General features: G+C 45.2%; 1 protein-coding gene across 2 annotated transcripts in view; it reads left to right on the forward strand.

Moving 5' to 3' along the window:
- The window catches only part of SPPL2B (signal peptide peptidase like 2B), a 50,536-nt gene that overhangs the window by 11,628 nt on the left and 21,726 nt on the right, over positions 1-17,182 (forward strand). For both annotated transcript variants that reach the window (XM_077476272.1, XM_077476271.1), the window contains exons 2-3: positions 3,147-3,266; positions 13,107-13,289. In XM_077476272.1, coding sequence (XP_077332398.1) covers positions 3,147-3,266; positions 13,107-13,289 — 303 coding nt within the window. The remainder of the gene's footprint in view (positions 1-3,146; positions 3,267-13,106; positions 13,290-17,182) is intronic.

Genomic DNA, 17,182 nt, shown 5'->3' on the forward strand with positions numbered 1-17,182 from the left:
AGGTAGGCTTACCTGTAGGTAAAAGTTATAAAAAAAAGACCTATACAACCACTTTAGTTGGTCAAACAACTTCGCAACAATCAGCCTGCCCATACTTGGTTCAAATCTCTGGCAGTCCCTGCTGAACTGGCCAAGATGTCTGTCTGTGGCTGGGTTAAGTTGACCAGGAAAGTAACAGATGTAGAGATACACTATAACACAAGCAGGGGGTGTGAGCAGTACCAACCATATCTTTCTTTCTTTTTTGGGTCCAATTTGCACCAGCAGCTGCCTATGTTTGCTGTGAAGTAGGTGGTGTTGATGCATTGTAATGACACATTGTACTGTTTACCCTTTTTTTTTTTTTTTTTTTTTCAACTTTATGAAAATGTCACAAAATGACATTTCATTCATCTTTGTTCACCCCAGCATGTTGTAATGCAGTGCAGTATATTCTGTAACCCCCCACCAAATTCCCTTGCCTGTGCATTGGGCAAGGATGCCCAGGTAACCCCAATTCAAATGGTGTCAATGAACCCTCAAATCACCTCTGATACTTATCATTCTTATTATAGGGGTTTATATAGCGCTGTCCATTTATGCAGCACTTCACATATACAGTACATTGCACATTCACATCAGTCCTTGCCCTCAAGGATTTAAAAATTCAAGGTCCCTAACTCACATTCATAAGCGTCGCCTATGGAGATTTTCAAAGCGGGAGTCCGCCGGGAGTTCCGCCGTTTTTTTTTTTTTTTTTTTTTTTTTTAAAGCCAGCAGCTACAAATACTGCAGCTGCTGACTTTTAAATAAGGACACTTACCCGCCCAGCGCGCCCGCGATGTCGGCACCCGAAGCCGATCTCTCGATTGTCTCTCGGGTGCTGCCGCCGCCATCTTGGGTATGGGAATCAGGAAGTGGAGCCTTTCGGCTTAATTTCCCGGTTCCCTACTGCGCGAGTCACGCTGCGCAATAAGGATGGTCCCACTGCCTCTGGGATCCGTGTGTTTCCGCAGATAGCTATGCCGGAAGTGGGTGTAGATACCTGTACTGTACAGGTACCTGCATCCCCCTCCCCCCTGAAAGGTGCCAATTGTGGCGCCGGAGGGGGGGAGGATTCCAATGAGCGGAAGGTCCACTTTAGGGTGGACCTCCGCTTTAAGTACCAAAGTTTGTTGCCATTCCACAAATGTACACAATTTTAAACTGTAACATGTTGTATATCTATTTACTTGGCATTACATATATACAAAAAAAAATTGGGTTAATGTTACTGTGTTTTATTTTTTTTTTTTTATTTTATTTTTTTGTGAAGTGTATTTTTTCCAAAAAAAATGCATTTAAAAGACCGCTGTGCAAATACCGTTTGACATAAAATATTGCAACAACCCCCATTTTATTCTCAAGTCTTATAAGGTTTAGGGGTTCTAAGGCTTTTTATAGCAAAAAAATACTGATTTTTAACTTGTAAACAACACGTGTCAAAAATAGGCTTGTTTCCAGAAGTGGTTAAACTTAAAGTATGCAGGCAAAATGTGTCGCAAAAGAAGCTTTGCATACTTTTGTGCACTTGAAAATCTTTATGAAATTAAGTCATTTAGAATATTGGGAGCAGATGTGTGTTGATGCATTATACTAAAATGAAAAAAAAAAAATGAAAAAAAAAAAATGAAATGTATTGGAATATGTAGAACACACACTGCATTGTATGACACATGTAATAATCATTCTACCAGCCAAGGGAATGTTTACAGGCCACGATCCAAGGCATTTGTTCCCACCAAATGTTTCCAGAATATACGAGCAAATTCAGAGATCGGTACAATACCCGTGTTATGTCACAATGCTTGTGACATCTACTGTTATTATCTTGAGCAGTAGATTTAGTAAAGTTTATTCTCAAGGTGCCCATTTCATGACTTTATTTATTTTTTTACACACTGTATGTGTGTATATGTATGTATGTGTGTGTGTATATATATATATATATATATATATATATATATATATATATATATATATATATATATATATATATATATATATATACACACACACACATTATATAATTTATTATTTTTTTAATAATGCCCGAAGGAGTTATTTTTCAGTTACCCAGAGGAAGTGATGCAAATATGCATGAAAATCTACTGACTTATGAAAAAAAAAATCTGAAAAGGCGTGAGGACCTAAAATGTTGTAAATACCGGTAATTTAACAGGCATACCAGAGCGGTTTTGCCTGAAATATGGTTTGCATTCCCTGTGATTACAGAAATCTGTATTGAGTTAGGTCAATTTTCTTTAGTTTAAAGCCCATTTCAAGAAAAATAATAATTTTTTTTTTTTTCACAAGCTTTTTATTGCCATGTGTTTCCCCTTCAATTCTGGTCACAACAGGAAGTGATGAGAAATCTCTCCAAAGGCAAAAGACATTTAGTAGAGTGGAGAGGGGTTAGATCTCTAATAAAATTTTTGCTGCTGTCTGTGCTTTCCTATGTCAGATAGAAATACATGATATTACCAAAAGTATTGGGACACCTGCCTTTACACACAAATGCACTTTAATGGCGTCTTAGTCCATAGGGTTCAATATTTGGTTGGCCCACCCCTTGCAGCTATAACAGCTTCAACTCCTCTGGGAAGTCCGCCCACAAGGTTTAGCTGTGTGTCTATGGGAATATTTTACCATTCTTCCGAGAAGGCCTGGCTCACAGTCTCCTCTCTAATTCATCCCAAAGGTTTTCTATCAGGTTCAGCTTCATCTGTTGAAACTGAAAACAGGATTTTTTTTTTTTTTTTTTAACAGAATCTGGAAAACATGAAAGGTCCTGAAGCTCTTGTGAGACCTCAGTTATGCAAAGCAGTTTTGCATGAGGAGTGTGGGAGGATGGAAGCTTGTACACAACATGACCAATGTGCTGGGTCACTGACACAGGAAGGAGGGAAAATCTTTCCTGGTGTCACAGAACAAAAGAGACTGGGCAGAAGTATTTCCTCTTACCAAGTATATCCAAATCCTTTAAAAAAAAAAAAAAAAAATTTTTTTTGGTACCATTGGGTTTTAATCCTTATATTTAAATAAATGATTAATCAGGATGTTCTTTTAAAATAATTTGCTTTGTAAAGTTGGACAGAATATTCAGCTGTGTCTTTGATCTCTTTCAGGTACTGTGTGAATATGGAATGGTTCATGTAACATCAGAGAAAAGTAGTGGCAGTGCCAAAGATTACTGTATTCTTTTTAATTCGGAATGGGCTCATTTGCCTCATGACCTGACCAAAGCTGTAAGTAAGCCTTCCCTCCTTACATTCCATAACTGTGTAACTGTAGCTGTTTATCTATCTTATTATTAAATGTCTCTCCATAGAGCTATTGAGATCGATTTACTAAATGCACTGTGCGCTTCAATTGCAGTTTCTCTAGAACTGAAGCCTTGTACACACCACTACATAAAAGTGACCGCTCAAGTCGGAGCCGCTGTACTAACAGTCCGATGTTAGTATAGCGTTCTCCCCTGCTGTTTTATTGTGTTCTGATAGGGGAGTGGCCCTTCCGCCAGAACACTCTGGTCAGCCACTGACTGAGAGCGCTGATAGGGAGCCGGTAGGCAGACCTTTTTCGGTCTTGAGCCTTTGAGAGAAGCCAGCTGAATGGCCGCCATTTAAACGGGCCAAGTGTCGGCCAATTTCTATTGAACCAGCCAACATTAGTAAATCATCCCTATAGTGTATCTCTAGCACTATCAGCTGTCCTGACATGTGGTTTTCACTCATCCTTACCTCTGCTTATACAATGTTTTCATCATAAACTCACTCTGAATTAGTGAAATGTCTGCTTTGATGTTAATGACAGCGTGAGCATCACACTTATAATTTTTGATCTGCAGTGTTGCCACAAAGCCATATCAAGCTCTTAACTCCATATTTAATTTGCCACGTAGTTTAAATAGAAGGTTCTCAGAATACTATTTGTTTTCCATTTCCATATTAGAAATATGCGTGGAAAAACACATGCACTTGTATTGAGTTGACATTTAACGATTATGGTGTAAAGCCCTTGTTCACACCAATGCAATTTGACAGTTCAAAATCGCATAAGTTGCACCTTATTTTTGGCAATGGAACCGTTCAAGTCGTTGCGACTCTGAAAAAGGTTCCTGTACTACTGTTCTGCAATCTCATTGCAACTTGCATTGACTTCTGTTAAATTAAGTCTCAAGCTGAAATTAAATCTGAAATCCAAATCGCACTGATCTGTGGCTTTGAAATTGCACTGAAGTAGCACGATTTCAAAGCCTCACTGGTGTAAACCAAGGCTAAATCTGCTTGTGGATTGCTATACTAGAAACAAGTTCTTGCAGTTAGGAGTAGGGATGAGCTCAGGCGTGTTCGTATGGTCCACGTGCTGAGCCCGCCAGGAAGTTGGCGCAGCGCTGCGCTAATCACAGGCAGGGAAACATTGCCCGATCTCTGCAGCCGCACATCAGGGCAATGTCTCACTGCCTGTTATTAGTGCAGAGCTGCGCCGACTTCCTGGCGGGCTCTGCACGTGGACCATACGAACACACCTGAGCTCATCTTTAGTTAGGAGGTAATCCAGCTGCACTAAAAGTATGTAGTAAAATGTATGTGGTGCAATAGGAGTCTGACAGCATCAGCATGCATTCCCCATTGACATTAATCCAGAGGGGGAGATTTACTAAAACTAAGGCTGCTTTCACACTGGGGCGGGAGCGGCGTCGGCGGTAAAGTGCCGCTATTTTTAGCGGCGCTTTACCGTCGTTTTAGCATCGGTCTGCGGGCGCTAGCGGGGTGGTTTTAACCCCCGCTAGCGGCCGAAAAAGCGTTAAACCGCCCGCAAAGCGCCGCTGCAGCGGCGCTTTGCCGGCGGTATTGCCGCGGTGTCCCATTGATTTCAATGGGTAGGAGCGGTGAATACACCGCTCCTTCACCGCTCCAAAGATGCAGCTAGCAGGACTTTTTTCACCGTCCTGCCAGCGCATCGCTCCAGTGTGAAAGCCCTCCGGCTTTCACACTGGAGTGAAAGGGGCCGGTTTTTTTCAGGCGCTACACAGGCGCTATTTTTAGCGCTGTAACGCCTGAATACCGCCCCAGTGTGAAAGCAGCCTAAAGAGTGCACAGTCTAGTGCAGCACTGCATAGAAACTAATCAGCTTCCAGTTTTTCTTTTGTCAAAGCTTAATTGAACAAGCTGAAGTCAGAAGCTGATTGGATACCATGCACAGCTGCACTAGATTTTACTCCAGTTTTAGTAAATCAACCCCAGGTTGCCCTTTACCTGCAGTCAGAATGCAAGTGTTCTATATGTTACATGTAATGCAACAATACTGTGTATGTAGCCAACAAACACACTAGTGTTGCCACCTCATCCTTTTAAAACAGAACACATATGATTTACACAGGTTCTGAGGCTAATTTCATACAGTTAAAGCATTTAAGTGCGTTTTAATTACCACCTTAATCAGCCACATAACCTGTGTAATGAATATGTGTTTGGTTTTAAAGGGATGAGGTGGCAACTCTAACAAATCTCCAGGGTCACTGACAGACCTGTCTAGTAGATACAAAATCCTTTTCAAGGGCAATAAACAAAGCCTAGTTTTTGCAGCCATTCATCATACAAGGACCATCCATCACTTAACCTGCTGTTTATGTTTTTCTTGCAGTGCTTTAAAAATATATTGCATTATGTAAGTTTTTTGCTTTTGGAAGTAATTTTTACAAGGACAATACTTTACAGATATCCGCAAACTATGTGAATCTCCAAATTGCAATATAAAATTTCCCCAAAAATATAAAGGGAAGTCTTCTAATGCATCACAACTATAAGACCGGTTACAGTACTTTAAAGACAAGTGTTGCTCTATGCACTGTGCAAAATAATACAAAAAAAAAGTAAGGATCTGTTTTGCTTCAGACAGTTTTGCATCCTCGTACAAGTCTATGGCACTGCAAAACCTGCTTGTGGCAGGTCAAATTTAGGTGAGGAGGAGGTCAATTGCACCTGACAATTACTTCTGAATGATCCCAGAAACATCTCAAAATGTCAAACGGATGCCATTGACACAAGCCCAAGGGCCACTAATGCAGCCCCACAGGAACAAAGAGTAGGATGATAACATATGGTGCCCCGTGGGTTTTTCTCTTGTATTCACCGACCGACACAGCTCCTCTCTTAGCCATTGGGTTGTTTGCCCTATTACTAGGAGATACTAGGCGTTAGTTGTAACACAACACTCAGAACTCTTAGTTCCGCCCAGGGGGCGGTCCCTTGGGCAAAACCCTCCAGTCTGCCAGACAGACTTAAGTTTTATTTTGCTTAGTGAAGGAGAAGGACCTAGCAACCCTGCGGGCCCATCGGTCCGTGCTTTTTTTTATGCAGAAGCGTGATTTTTGCACAAGATGAATGATCCTGTGATCTACTATCAACAGCAGGCTGGGTGACAAGCTGGATACCCTTATCCTTGTAGTCTCCCCAGTCTGGCCAGAGCTCCGCGCTTGGTCGGCCACGATAACACCTCAGCTCCAGAAGTGGTCAGGGAGCTTTTATGCTCCGGGGCACACATATGACCGGGCTACTGATGTCTGCGTCCCAGTGTGCCGAGGCCAGCAGCCACCCTGTACTGATCAGAGAGTGGGTCTGTAATGGAATGTCTCCCAGCTCTTCAGGACTGGTAAGTACAGCTCTCCCTGCCTCAGTGGGGCTGAGCAGCTGGGCATTCCCTTGGAGGTCGATTCAGGGGTCTCTCACCTCCCCACTCTTCTCTCCCTGTCCCTATCTTCCCCCCCCCCTCCCTGTGGGGGATGCTGCATGTGGCTGCTGAGCGGTGTGTTTGTGCCTATACAGGGGCTCTCCAGGGGGGCTCTCATCTGGGTTGGGGGGCTGCGCTGCCTAGCGGTGTCCTGGGTCCTGTTCTTCATGCCCCTGGAAGGTGCCTGTGAGGTTTTGCTGATGTCTTGTACGGCGCTGTGTTCACTGCCATTGTTTTCTTCCTGTACCTCATGGAGCTGCTGGCGGCCATTTTAGGTGTGGGCAAGGGCAGCATGCTTTCCTGGGCTTCAGCATCCATTTTCCTAGTGATCTCCTATACAGGACACTGGTGGCCATTTTCTGGAAGCCTGAACACGTTTTTTTTTTCAGTGTTTCTTGCATGTGCTCATGTGCTCTCACAGCCATTTACCCTGTGTTTTTATGTCTTTGTACTGGATGCTGGGCTGCCATTTTATTGAAGACTGAGCACATTTCACAGCGGTTTGGCGCTAATTGCAGTGGCTACTACCAACACAGCTTTTGTATCCTCTGCAGCTGGGAGCCTACAGGGACTACAGGTACTGCTTGTGGGATAGTGCAGAACTCCTCAGGGTGGTGAGTCCAGCGGGAAAGAGCCCCTCAGCCAGCGGCAGCAAGGAGGGTGGGACTGTCACTGTCCTAAATCCTCTTCAGGTGGCAGACAGAGTAGGGTCAGCATGGCTTCAGAAACTGGTGTTTCTTCCCCCGAAATTCAGGCAATTGTAACCGGGTCACCTGCAGACTGGTGACCCCTGCTCTGTCTTGTCAGACGACGCTGACCAGGACCGTTCGGACAATGACGATGGGTCCCCGTCCGTGTGCGACAAAGCGCTTGTTGGAGCACTTATTACAGCTGTGTGTGATACCCTGAAGATTCAGGAGCCAGCAGATCCCTCTGCTGATGTACCGGTCCCTTTTGGGTCCCGCAAGCCAGCACGTTCACCTAAGGTGTTCCCGTATCTGACTTATTTTGACAAGTTCATTTACAAGGAATGGGGTCGCCCGCAACGGACCTTTTTCGGTCCCCAAATACATGGCAGTGTGTTACCCTTTTGACGAGAGCTTTCTCAAAAAATGGTCGGCTCCTCCGGTCGTGGACCTCCCAGTATCCAGGTTAAATAAAGTAACCACGATCCCGGTTGAGGGGACTCCTGCATTCAAGGATCCCACGGACAGGAAGGCCGAGGCAGTGGCTCGTTCCTTGTTTACGGTTGTGGGGTCAGCCGTGCGACCAGTACTAGCATCCACACTTGTTTCGCAGACACTGGGTGGGCAAAACTTTTGCACCGCGAATTGGGAGAGCAACAGGCTTCTCCTGTCTGCGTGGAACTAGCCGACCAACTAGTGCAAGGCCTTAAGTACGTCTATGACGCGGCCCTGGATACTCTCCCTCTGTTATCCAGGGCTTCAGTGTCAGTTGTGGTCCTGAGACGCCTGATTTGGCTAAAATGCTGGTCTGCTGACCAGGCATCCAAAAAAGCCCTGATAGATCTTCCCTTCCTTGGCGACTGGCTCTTTGGAGCCTCCTTGGATGACATTATTAAAAATTCCACTGGTGGTAAGAGTACCCTACTCCCACAGGCCAGGAAGGCAAAGGAGCCACGCTTTTTCCGCTCACAAACGGCTTTTTCGTCCGCCCGGAGCTTCGACAAAACGTCCCCAGACTGACAGGACGACCACAGATGGTCAAAAACGTCCCTTGAACCACAAGCCTACCAAGCCTGCGAATAATAAAAGTGCTACCGCATGAAGGTTTGCCCCCACCCATGTCTCGTGTGGGGGGTCGCCTTCAGGAGTTTGCAGCATGGTGGTCCTCTCGGTTATCCAACCAATGGGTCTGCGATCTGATTTCCACAGGCTACAAGATAGAGTTTCTCTCTTGGCCGCCAAACAGATTCTTCCCCTCCAGCATACTTGTATCCCCGGCTCGTCGGGTGGCCCTCTTGGGGGCAGTAAGGGACCTGCTGAATCGCGGGGTAGTTGTACCGGTTTCCGGAATCGGAACGCTTCCAGGGATTCTACTCAAATCTGTTTGTGGTTCCCAAGAAGGAAGGGATACGTCCAATCTTGGACCTAAAAGCCTTCAATCACTTTGTAAAAGTGCAGAAGTTCAGAATGGAATCAGTTCGCTCAGTAGTCGCTGCACTCCATCAAGGGGACTCCCTGGCGTCCTTAGACATCCAGGATGCGTACCTGCACATACCCATATGCCTTCGGCATCAAAAATGTCTGCGGTTTGCAGTTGGGGAAGCCCACTACCAGTTTGTGGCTCTTCCTTTTGGTCTGGCATCAGCCCCCCGAGTCTTTACCAAGGTATTGGCCCCAGTTTTGGTGTTGCTACGGCAACGTTGGATCGCGATCGTGGGATACCTAGACGATCTCCTCCTGAGGGCATCTTCCACCTCAGAATTAGAGGAGGATGTGGCGATCACCATGCAGACCCTGCAAGAATTTCGGTGACTGTTGAACCTAAGGAAGTCGGTGATTGTACCGACCCAGTGCCTGAAGTACCTAGGCTTGCTGCTGGACTCCATGGAAGTGAGGGTGTTTCTCCCTTCAGACAAACTGCAGACTCTCAGGTCCGCGGTAAAACTGCTTATGAACCGCAAGTGGTAGTCGCTCCACTTTTGCATGCGAGTACTGAGACTCATGATAGCCTCCTTTTGAGGCAGTACCTTATGCTCAGTCCCACACCAGAGTCCTGCAGAAGGAGATTTTAACAAAATGGGACAAATCTCAGTTGTCCCTGGATCGACAGATCCAGGTGAGCCAGTCAGTCAGAGACTCGCTGATCTGGTGGTTGAGGTCCCCGGTGATTCAATCCGGAAAATCGTTCCTACCTCTGAAGTGGACAGTGATCACAACTGACGCCAGTCTATCCGGCTGGGGTGGAGTGATGGGGGTTCAGTCGGCTCAGGGCCACTGGTTGATGGAAGAATCCAAGTTGCCGATCAATCTGGTCGAATTGAGAGTGATCAGGCTGTGCCTCTCCACATGGTTGATGAGACTGCAAGGGCGTCCGATTAGGATCCAGTCAGACCACGCCACTGCGGTGGCATACGTCGATCACCAAGGGGGAACAAGAAGCTCAGACGTTGCACGGGAGGTCGCTCACATACTTCGGTGGGAAGAGCGACATGTACCGGCCCTGTCGGCCATTTACATCCCAGGAGTGGAGAACTGGCAAGCGGACCATCTGAGTCAACAGAACTTGGACCCAGGAGAATGGGCATTGCATCCGGAGATATTCAGGTTACTGTGCCTGAAGTGGGGCACACCAGACGTTGATCTTCTGGCCTCCCATCTCAATCGGAAGGTGCCAAGATTCGTGTCCAGGACAAGAGATCCGTGGACAGACGCATCAGACGCACTGGTGGCTCCGTGGGATCAGTAACAGCTGATCTACGCCTTTCCTCCACTGAAACTGTTACCACGCCTGCTTCGCAGAGTGGAAGCAGAGGGGATCTTGGTGATACTGGTTGTCCCAGATTTGCCTTAGCGTCCTTGGTACGCAGACCTGGTGCGTCTGGTGGCAGGCGCTCCCTGGCTACTGCCGTTGCGAGAGGTACTTCTGTCACAAGGTCCGATTCTCCATCCTTCTTTACCATCACTGGCTTTAACGGCATGGCTATTGAGAGCAAAGTGTTGAGGAACTAGGGTCTGTCGGACTCGGTGAGCACGAAAATTCTGTTCCCGGAAGATATACCATCATATCTGGAAGGCCTACATCTCCATGTGTGAGGAGAAAGGATGGCATCTGCGCTCCTTTTCTATATCCAGGATTCTGCTGTTTCTTCAGCAAGGAGTAGACCAGAAATTGGCGTTAAGCACCATTAAGGGGCAAATTTCAGCCTTGGCTGTCTTTTTTTTCAGCGACCCCCCTGGCGTCTCACTCCTTAGGGAGTACCTCCGTTCAGGGGGTACGACATCTAGTCCCTCCAGAGCATCCACCGTTGCCTCCATGGGATTTGAACCTGGTGTTGTCGGCGCTTCAAAAACCGCCGTTTGAAAATATCAGGGAGATTCCCTTGTTGACTCTTTCCCAGAAAGTGGTCTTTCTAGTGGCCATCACATCGGCCAGGAGGGTTTCGGAACTGGCGGCTTTGTCCTGCAAGTCGTCCTATCTGGTTATCTACAAGGATAAGGTGGTGGTGTTTCCGCAACTTTCTTTTCTACCGAAAGTGGTCTCTGGTTTTCATATCAATGAGGACATGGTAATACAATCTCTGTGTCCTAATCCAAAGCACCCTAAGGAGGTGGCCCTTCACGCTCTGGACGTGGTTTCGGGCTCTGAAGGTGTATTTGTCTGCCACGGCTCCCTTTCAGAAGTCAGACTCACTGTTTGTTTCGGTGGCTGGTCCAAAGAAAGGCATGGCGGTCTTGTCAGCCACCATTTCCAGGTGGATCAGACAGATTGTAGTACAAGCCTACGCCTTGAAGGGGCAGGTGCCCCCCTTTCCGGTCACGGTCCACTTCACAAGGGCAATCGGAACATCTTGAGCCTTCCGACACCAAGCGTCTGTCGCTCAGGTGTGTAAAGCGGCGACCTGGTCGCCGGTCCACACGTTTACCGAGTTCTACAAGGTAGACGTCAGTGCATCGGCTGATGCCTGTTTTGGCCGCAAAGTTTTGCAGGCGGCCGTATAGTTGCAATTGAATATGCAATATATATTTCCTTTTTTCCTGTTTTTTTGATAAAAACACAGTACTGTTAAGTTAATGCGCTGTTGCATTACATTCCGCAGTTTTTGGTGCGGTTATGGGTAGTCACTCCTGTTGAGGGTACCCTGGTTTTTGTGGTGTTTTTTTTTTCCATGCACCGTTTTTTGTGGGTAAAGTTTCACTAGTTCCCACTTGCCATGGTGGATGAAGTTTCTATGCTGTTTTCCCACCCCTCGTTTGGGACTGCTTGGGGAGGTCCCAATGGCTAAGAGAGGAGCTGAGTCGGTCGGTGAATATAAGAGAAAATGGGATTTTTTTTGTACTCGCCGTAAAATCCTTTTCTCTGTAATTCACCGACCGACACAGCACCTGCCCCTCCTTTTTATCTTTACGTTATACTGCTTGTTGACGTACTGAGGTCTGTCTGGCAGAGTGGAGGGTTGTTGCCCAAGGGACCGCCCCCTGGGCAGAACTAAGAGTTCTGAGTGTTGTGTTACAACTAATGCCTAGTATATCCTAGTAATAGGGAAAACAACCCAATGGCTAAGAGAGGCGCTGTGTCGGTCGGTGAATTACAGAGAAAAGGATTTTACGGTGAGCACAAAAAATCAAATTTTTTTTTCTTTCTTTTGCAGGTTTTTTATTTTTTTATTTTTGTGGATAACATGGTAAGATGGATAGAACTTTTACAGTATTGGATATTTGGAAAGCGTATGGAAAAATTAAACCTCTGTCAGGTGTTTACTTATGACTGTGTGCCCCTCCTGACAGTGGTCATCAATGTAAGACATGATGAGAATACAGACAACTGTGAAAACAGAAATGTTCTATTCTAGTAACAGTGAGGTCTATTTACTAAAACTGGAGAGTGCAAAATCAGTCTCACTTCTGCAAAGAAACCAATCTGTTTGCAGGTTTTATTTCCAAAGCTTAATTGGACAAGCTGAGGTTTCTATGTAGAAGTGAGCCTGATTATGCACTCCCTAGCTTTAGTAAATAAACTCCAGTGAGTAGGGAAAATCTCTTTATAAATATGGCCCTGTATGCTTAATACTTCTAATGCCCCATACACACGATCGAATTTTCCGACAACAAAACCGTGGATTCTTTTCCCGAAGGATGTTGGCTCAAACTTGTCTTGCATACAGTCACAGTCACACAAATGTTAGGCAAAAATTCTGAATGTTAGAACGTGGTGATGTACAACACGTATGACGTGCCGAGAAAAGAAGTTCAATAGCCAGTGCGGCTCCTTCTGCTTGATTCAGAGCATGCAGAAACTTTTGTGCAACGGACTGGTGTACACACGTACGGACTTTTTGACAACAAGTTTTGTTGTCAGAATATTTGAGAGCCTCCTCTCAAACATTTGTGTGCGAAAATTCCGACAGCAAATGTTCGATGGAGCATACACACGGTCGGACTATCTGAAAACAAGCTCACATCGAACATTTCCCGTCAAAGTCCGTTCGTGTGTACGCAGCATTAGTCAGCAGCTAGGAAGTATTTTAGGGACTTGAGATTAGCAGCTCCTTTGGCAGGCAGGGACCAATGACAATTGCTCTGTGTACTCAGTAAAACATTGAGTAATATGTCAGAAATCTGCTGGTTTAATAGTTGATCAAAAACTTTCTCATTTTGTCCTAAATGTAGGCCTTGCTACATCTTCAAGATCAGACTGCATCTGTTCTTTGTTCCCCTGCGGATGTCCCAGATGGTGGCTTCAGTAATCGTATCCCTATGGTAATGAGGGGAAATTGCACTTTTTATGAGAAGGTGCGACTGGCGCAAATCAATGGAGCACGTGGGCTACTAATCGTTAGTCGGGAGCGGCTGGTGAGTAGGAGGGTATTATGAATCTTTTGCATGATCAGTTTTCTGATGACATACTTTGTTTGGGCTGCCATTTTTCGATTCCAATAAACAGCCTAAACATTTTGCTTATAAAAAAGGTAGGTATCCCATCAAACCCAAACACAGGTTGGAAATTAGGGAAAGAAAGGGGTGGTCCCCTTTGCTAAAATCTGTTTTTCCAGATACTGGTTACTAGTCAAGCATTTCTTTCTGTATCATCTTGTCATTATAAAATTCTAGCAATTTAAAGTGGAAGTAAACCCATCGATTTAAAAGTTTTAAAAAATAGTTTGACTCCATGTGCCAGAAATGTAACTGTCACATTGGTTGTGGCCTCAGCCAAACTGTCAAACCATCCAATGGCTGGTGTCATAACTGATTACACGTGCAGGATCATGGCAGTTGAAGATTAAAGGGGTTGTATACCCTTTTTATTTTTACCTACAGGTAAGCCTATAAAAATAATAATAAACCTGTACTGTTTGTCAGCTTTTCCACAAAGGTGTGTATCATGATGTGACTGACAATGGAATTGGCTTGTATGAAAATTTTCGAAGGACAAAGGAAAATGTTATTTCTAGTGTATGATTTCTATGTTTGTTGTCACCTTCTTCTGGCTCGTTCTTTGCTTGTGATCATGCATGCTTTTCTATTTGATTATTTCCTTATGATTACTGTATACATTGAGTGAAAATCAGACGCTATGTTCACGTACAGTAAAAATTTTCTAGCTTGCCACTTTTTTTTTCCCGCTCTAATCGGCTGTCGAAAGCATTATACTAATGATCAGATAATAGTCGATCATTCCTCGTACGTAATTTTTCTTTAATTTTCTTAGTGTGTACCCAGCTTAAGAATCTGTCAATCAGGCCCTGGATGGAGTTACTGCATTTTCTTTATACAGTAGATATTAAACAAGGGTCAGGTCTGCCACTTACAGTGGCAGAATTGCAGTGCCAGATATAGTCTAAAGGTGGCAGTGAAGATCAATTTAGGCAACTCATGGTCTAATCTTGGAATTCAGTTGCTTTTGCCTTTTCAATTTCTGACACAAATTCCCATGTATGCAAGCATCCAAAACCACAAATATCATTGAGTTTTAATGGTTTCTTTAGCCTGAGCATGTTAATGATAATTGAATTTAATAATACCTTTGTCTAGTATTTTTATAATTTAATGGTACCTTTTTTGTCTTTCCCACAATCCTTCTCGGGGATTTCAACATCCCTGCTAACACAAACACTCCTGCTACTTCTAAACTTCTTAAGGCCCATACACACGATCAGACTTTTTGACAACAAACATGCAAATTAGCTGTTTTGGAGCAACATCCGACCGTGTGTACGCTCCATCAGACAAACTTTTTTGGTTTTCATCGGACTTTTGTTGGCTGTGCGAACGGACAAACTTTCTGGCAACAAAAGTCCGATGGAGCAAAGTCTGATCGTGTGTACACAAAACCATAGGACTTTTGTACAAAGTACAAACAGGCATGCTCAGAACCAATGCAAAAGATCAGACAACAATACAGAAGTTGACCAAAGGTGGCGGTAAAGAGCAGAAAAACCACGTGTTTTGGTGAAAGTTGGCTGAAAAAGTCCTGCTGTGTGTATGCAATACAAGTTCAGGGCCGACGCCCTTTGTACAAAAATCCAAGGGAAGGTTTGTACAAAGTCCTATCGTGTGTATGAGGCTTTAGTCTAACCTCTTCATTTGACCTGAAGAAATGAGTACAAGCTTCTACTCACTCTGATGGCAACACCCTTGACCTTGTATTCTCCTACCTATGCACTCCATGCAACTTCTCCAACAATCCTTTTCCTCTCTCCGACCACCACCTTATTAGTTTCTCTCTCCCCCTGTCTTCCTCCACCTCTCCCTCCAATCGGCTAACCATCACCCGTAGAAACTTTCGCAACTTCAGCTCTTCTCTCCTCTATTCTGCTACTGACCACCTCTATGACAAAATCTCTCCCCTGTCCTGCCCCAGACAAGCCACTTTCATCTACAATAAATCCCTCCACCCTTGACAACCTCGCTCCCCTCACTACACGCAGAATCAGGCCTCAACCCCTACAACCATGGCAAACGGCTGACACTAGAATTCTCAAAAAATGTAGTCGTGCTCTTGAGCATCCCTGGCACAAGACTAAGTCTCTCAAAGACTTTAACCAATACAAATCTGCCCTCCGAAAATACTACTCTTTCCTCCACACTGCCAAGCAGACCTATTTTACAACTCTTATTAACACCTTCTCCTCCAGTCCCCATAAACTCTTCTCTACCTTCAACTCTCTACTTCGTCCTCCACTGCCTCCACCCACTGACTCACTCACTGCCCAGGAGATTGCTAATCACTTCAAAAACAAGTTTGATACAATCCGTGATGAAATCTCCACTCTACAGGTATCTTCCCCCAGTTAAGCCCATGTCAACAGGTACAATTGGCACTCCCCTTATTCAAATCTGCTACCACAGACAAAGTTGCTAAGCTCCTTTCTAACGCCCACCTAACCACCTGGACCCTGTTCCCTCTCAAATACTACGGTCGCCCTCTGACTCTCTCCTACACTCTCTAACCCACATCTTCAATCTCTCCCTCACCTCTGCCATCTTCCCCAATGCTCTAATACATGCATTGGTCACCCCCATACTTAAAAAGCTGTCCTTGGACCCTACCAATCTTAACAACCTACGCCCTATCTCCTTGCTCCCCTTTTCCTCTAAACTCCTTGAACGCCTCGTTTACAACCAAATGAGTGACCACCTCATCCCCTTCAATCTGGATTTCGCCCTCAACACTCCACAGAAACTGCTATTTTAAAACTCACAAATGACCTACTAACTGCAAAAAACCACGGACACTATTCTGTACTCTTCTTCTGGACCTTTCAGCTGCCCTTGAAACGGTTGACCACCCTCTCCTCCTCAAAAAACTTTACTCCCTTGGTCTCCGTGACTGTGCTCTTCAGTGGCTCTCCTCCTTCCTATCCCAACTCACCTTCAGTGTCACTTACAATTCTACTTCCTCCACTCCTCTTCCCTTCTCTATCGGGGTCCCCCAAGGTTCTGTTCTTGGACCTCTTATTTTCAATGTACACCTCTTCCCTGGGTCAGCTGATAGCCTCTCACGGGTTTCAATATCATTTCTATGCTGACAACACACAAAGCTATCTCTCCACCCCTCAACTCACTCCTTCAGTCTCCTCACGCATCACTAACTTACTAACAGACATATCTGTATAGATGTCACACCACTTCATCAAACTCAACTTGTCCAAAACCGAGCTTATAATAATTCCTCCCCCATAAGCCTCTTCCCCTGACTTATCTGTCAAGAGCAATGACACAACCATCCATCCATCACCACATGTCAGCGTACTAGGTGTTATCCTGGACTCTGAACTCTCCTTTCGGCCCCACATCCGATCACTTTCCAGAGCTTACCGCCTCAACCTCTGCAACATCTCTAAACTACGTCCCTTTCTAACCAATGAAACCACAAAGCTCCTGATTCACTCCCTGGTCATCTTTTACCTTGACTACTGCAACTCCTTCCTCATTTGCTTGCCTTTAAATAGACTATCCCCCCTTCAGTCCATCATGAATACTGCTGCCAGACTCATCCACCTTACAAACCGCTCAGTGTCTGCAATCCTTCCATTGGCTGCCACTCGCTCAACGAATTAAATTCAAAATACTAACAATAAGTTACAAAGCCACCCACAACTCTGCCCCCAGCTACATCACTAGCCTAGTCTCAAAATACCAACCTAATCGCCCTCTTCGTTCCTCCCAAGACCTCCTGCTCTCTAGCTCCCTCATCACCTCCTCCCATATCCGCCTCCAGGACTTCTCCCGAAGGCCTCACCATC

The sequence above is a fragment of the Lithobates pipiens genome, unplaced genomic scaffold (genome assembly GCF_037356315.1).
Source record: "Lithobates pipiens isolate NorthernLeopardFrog02 unplaced genomic scaffold, aLitPip1_a1.2 Scaffold_13, whole genome shotgun sequence".
NCBI lineage: Eukaryota > Metazoa > Chordata > Amphibia > Anura > Ranidae > Lithobates > Lithobates pipiens.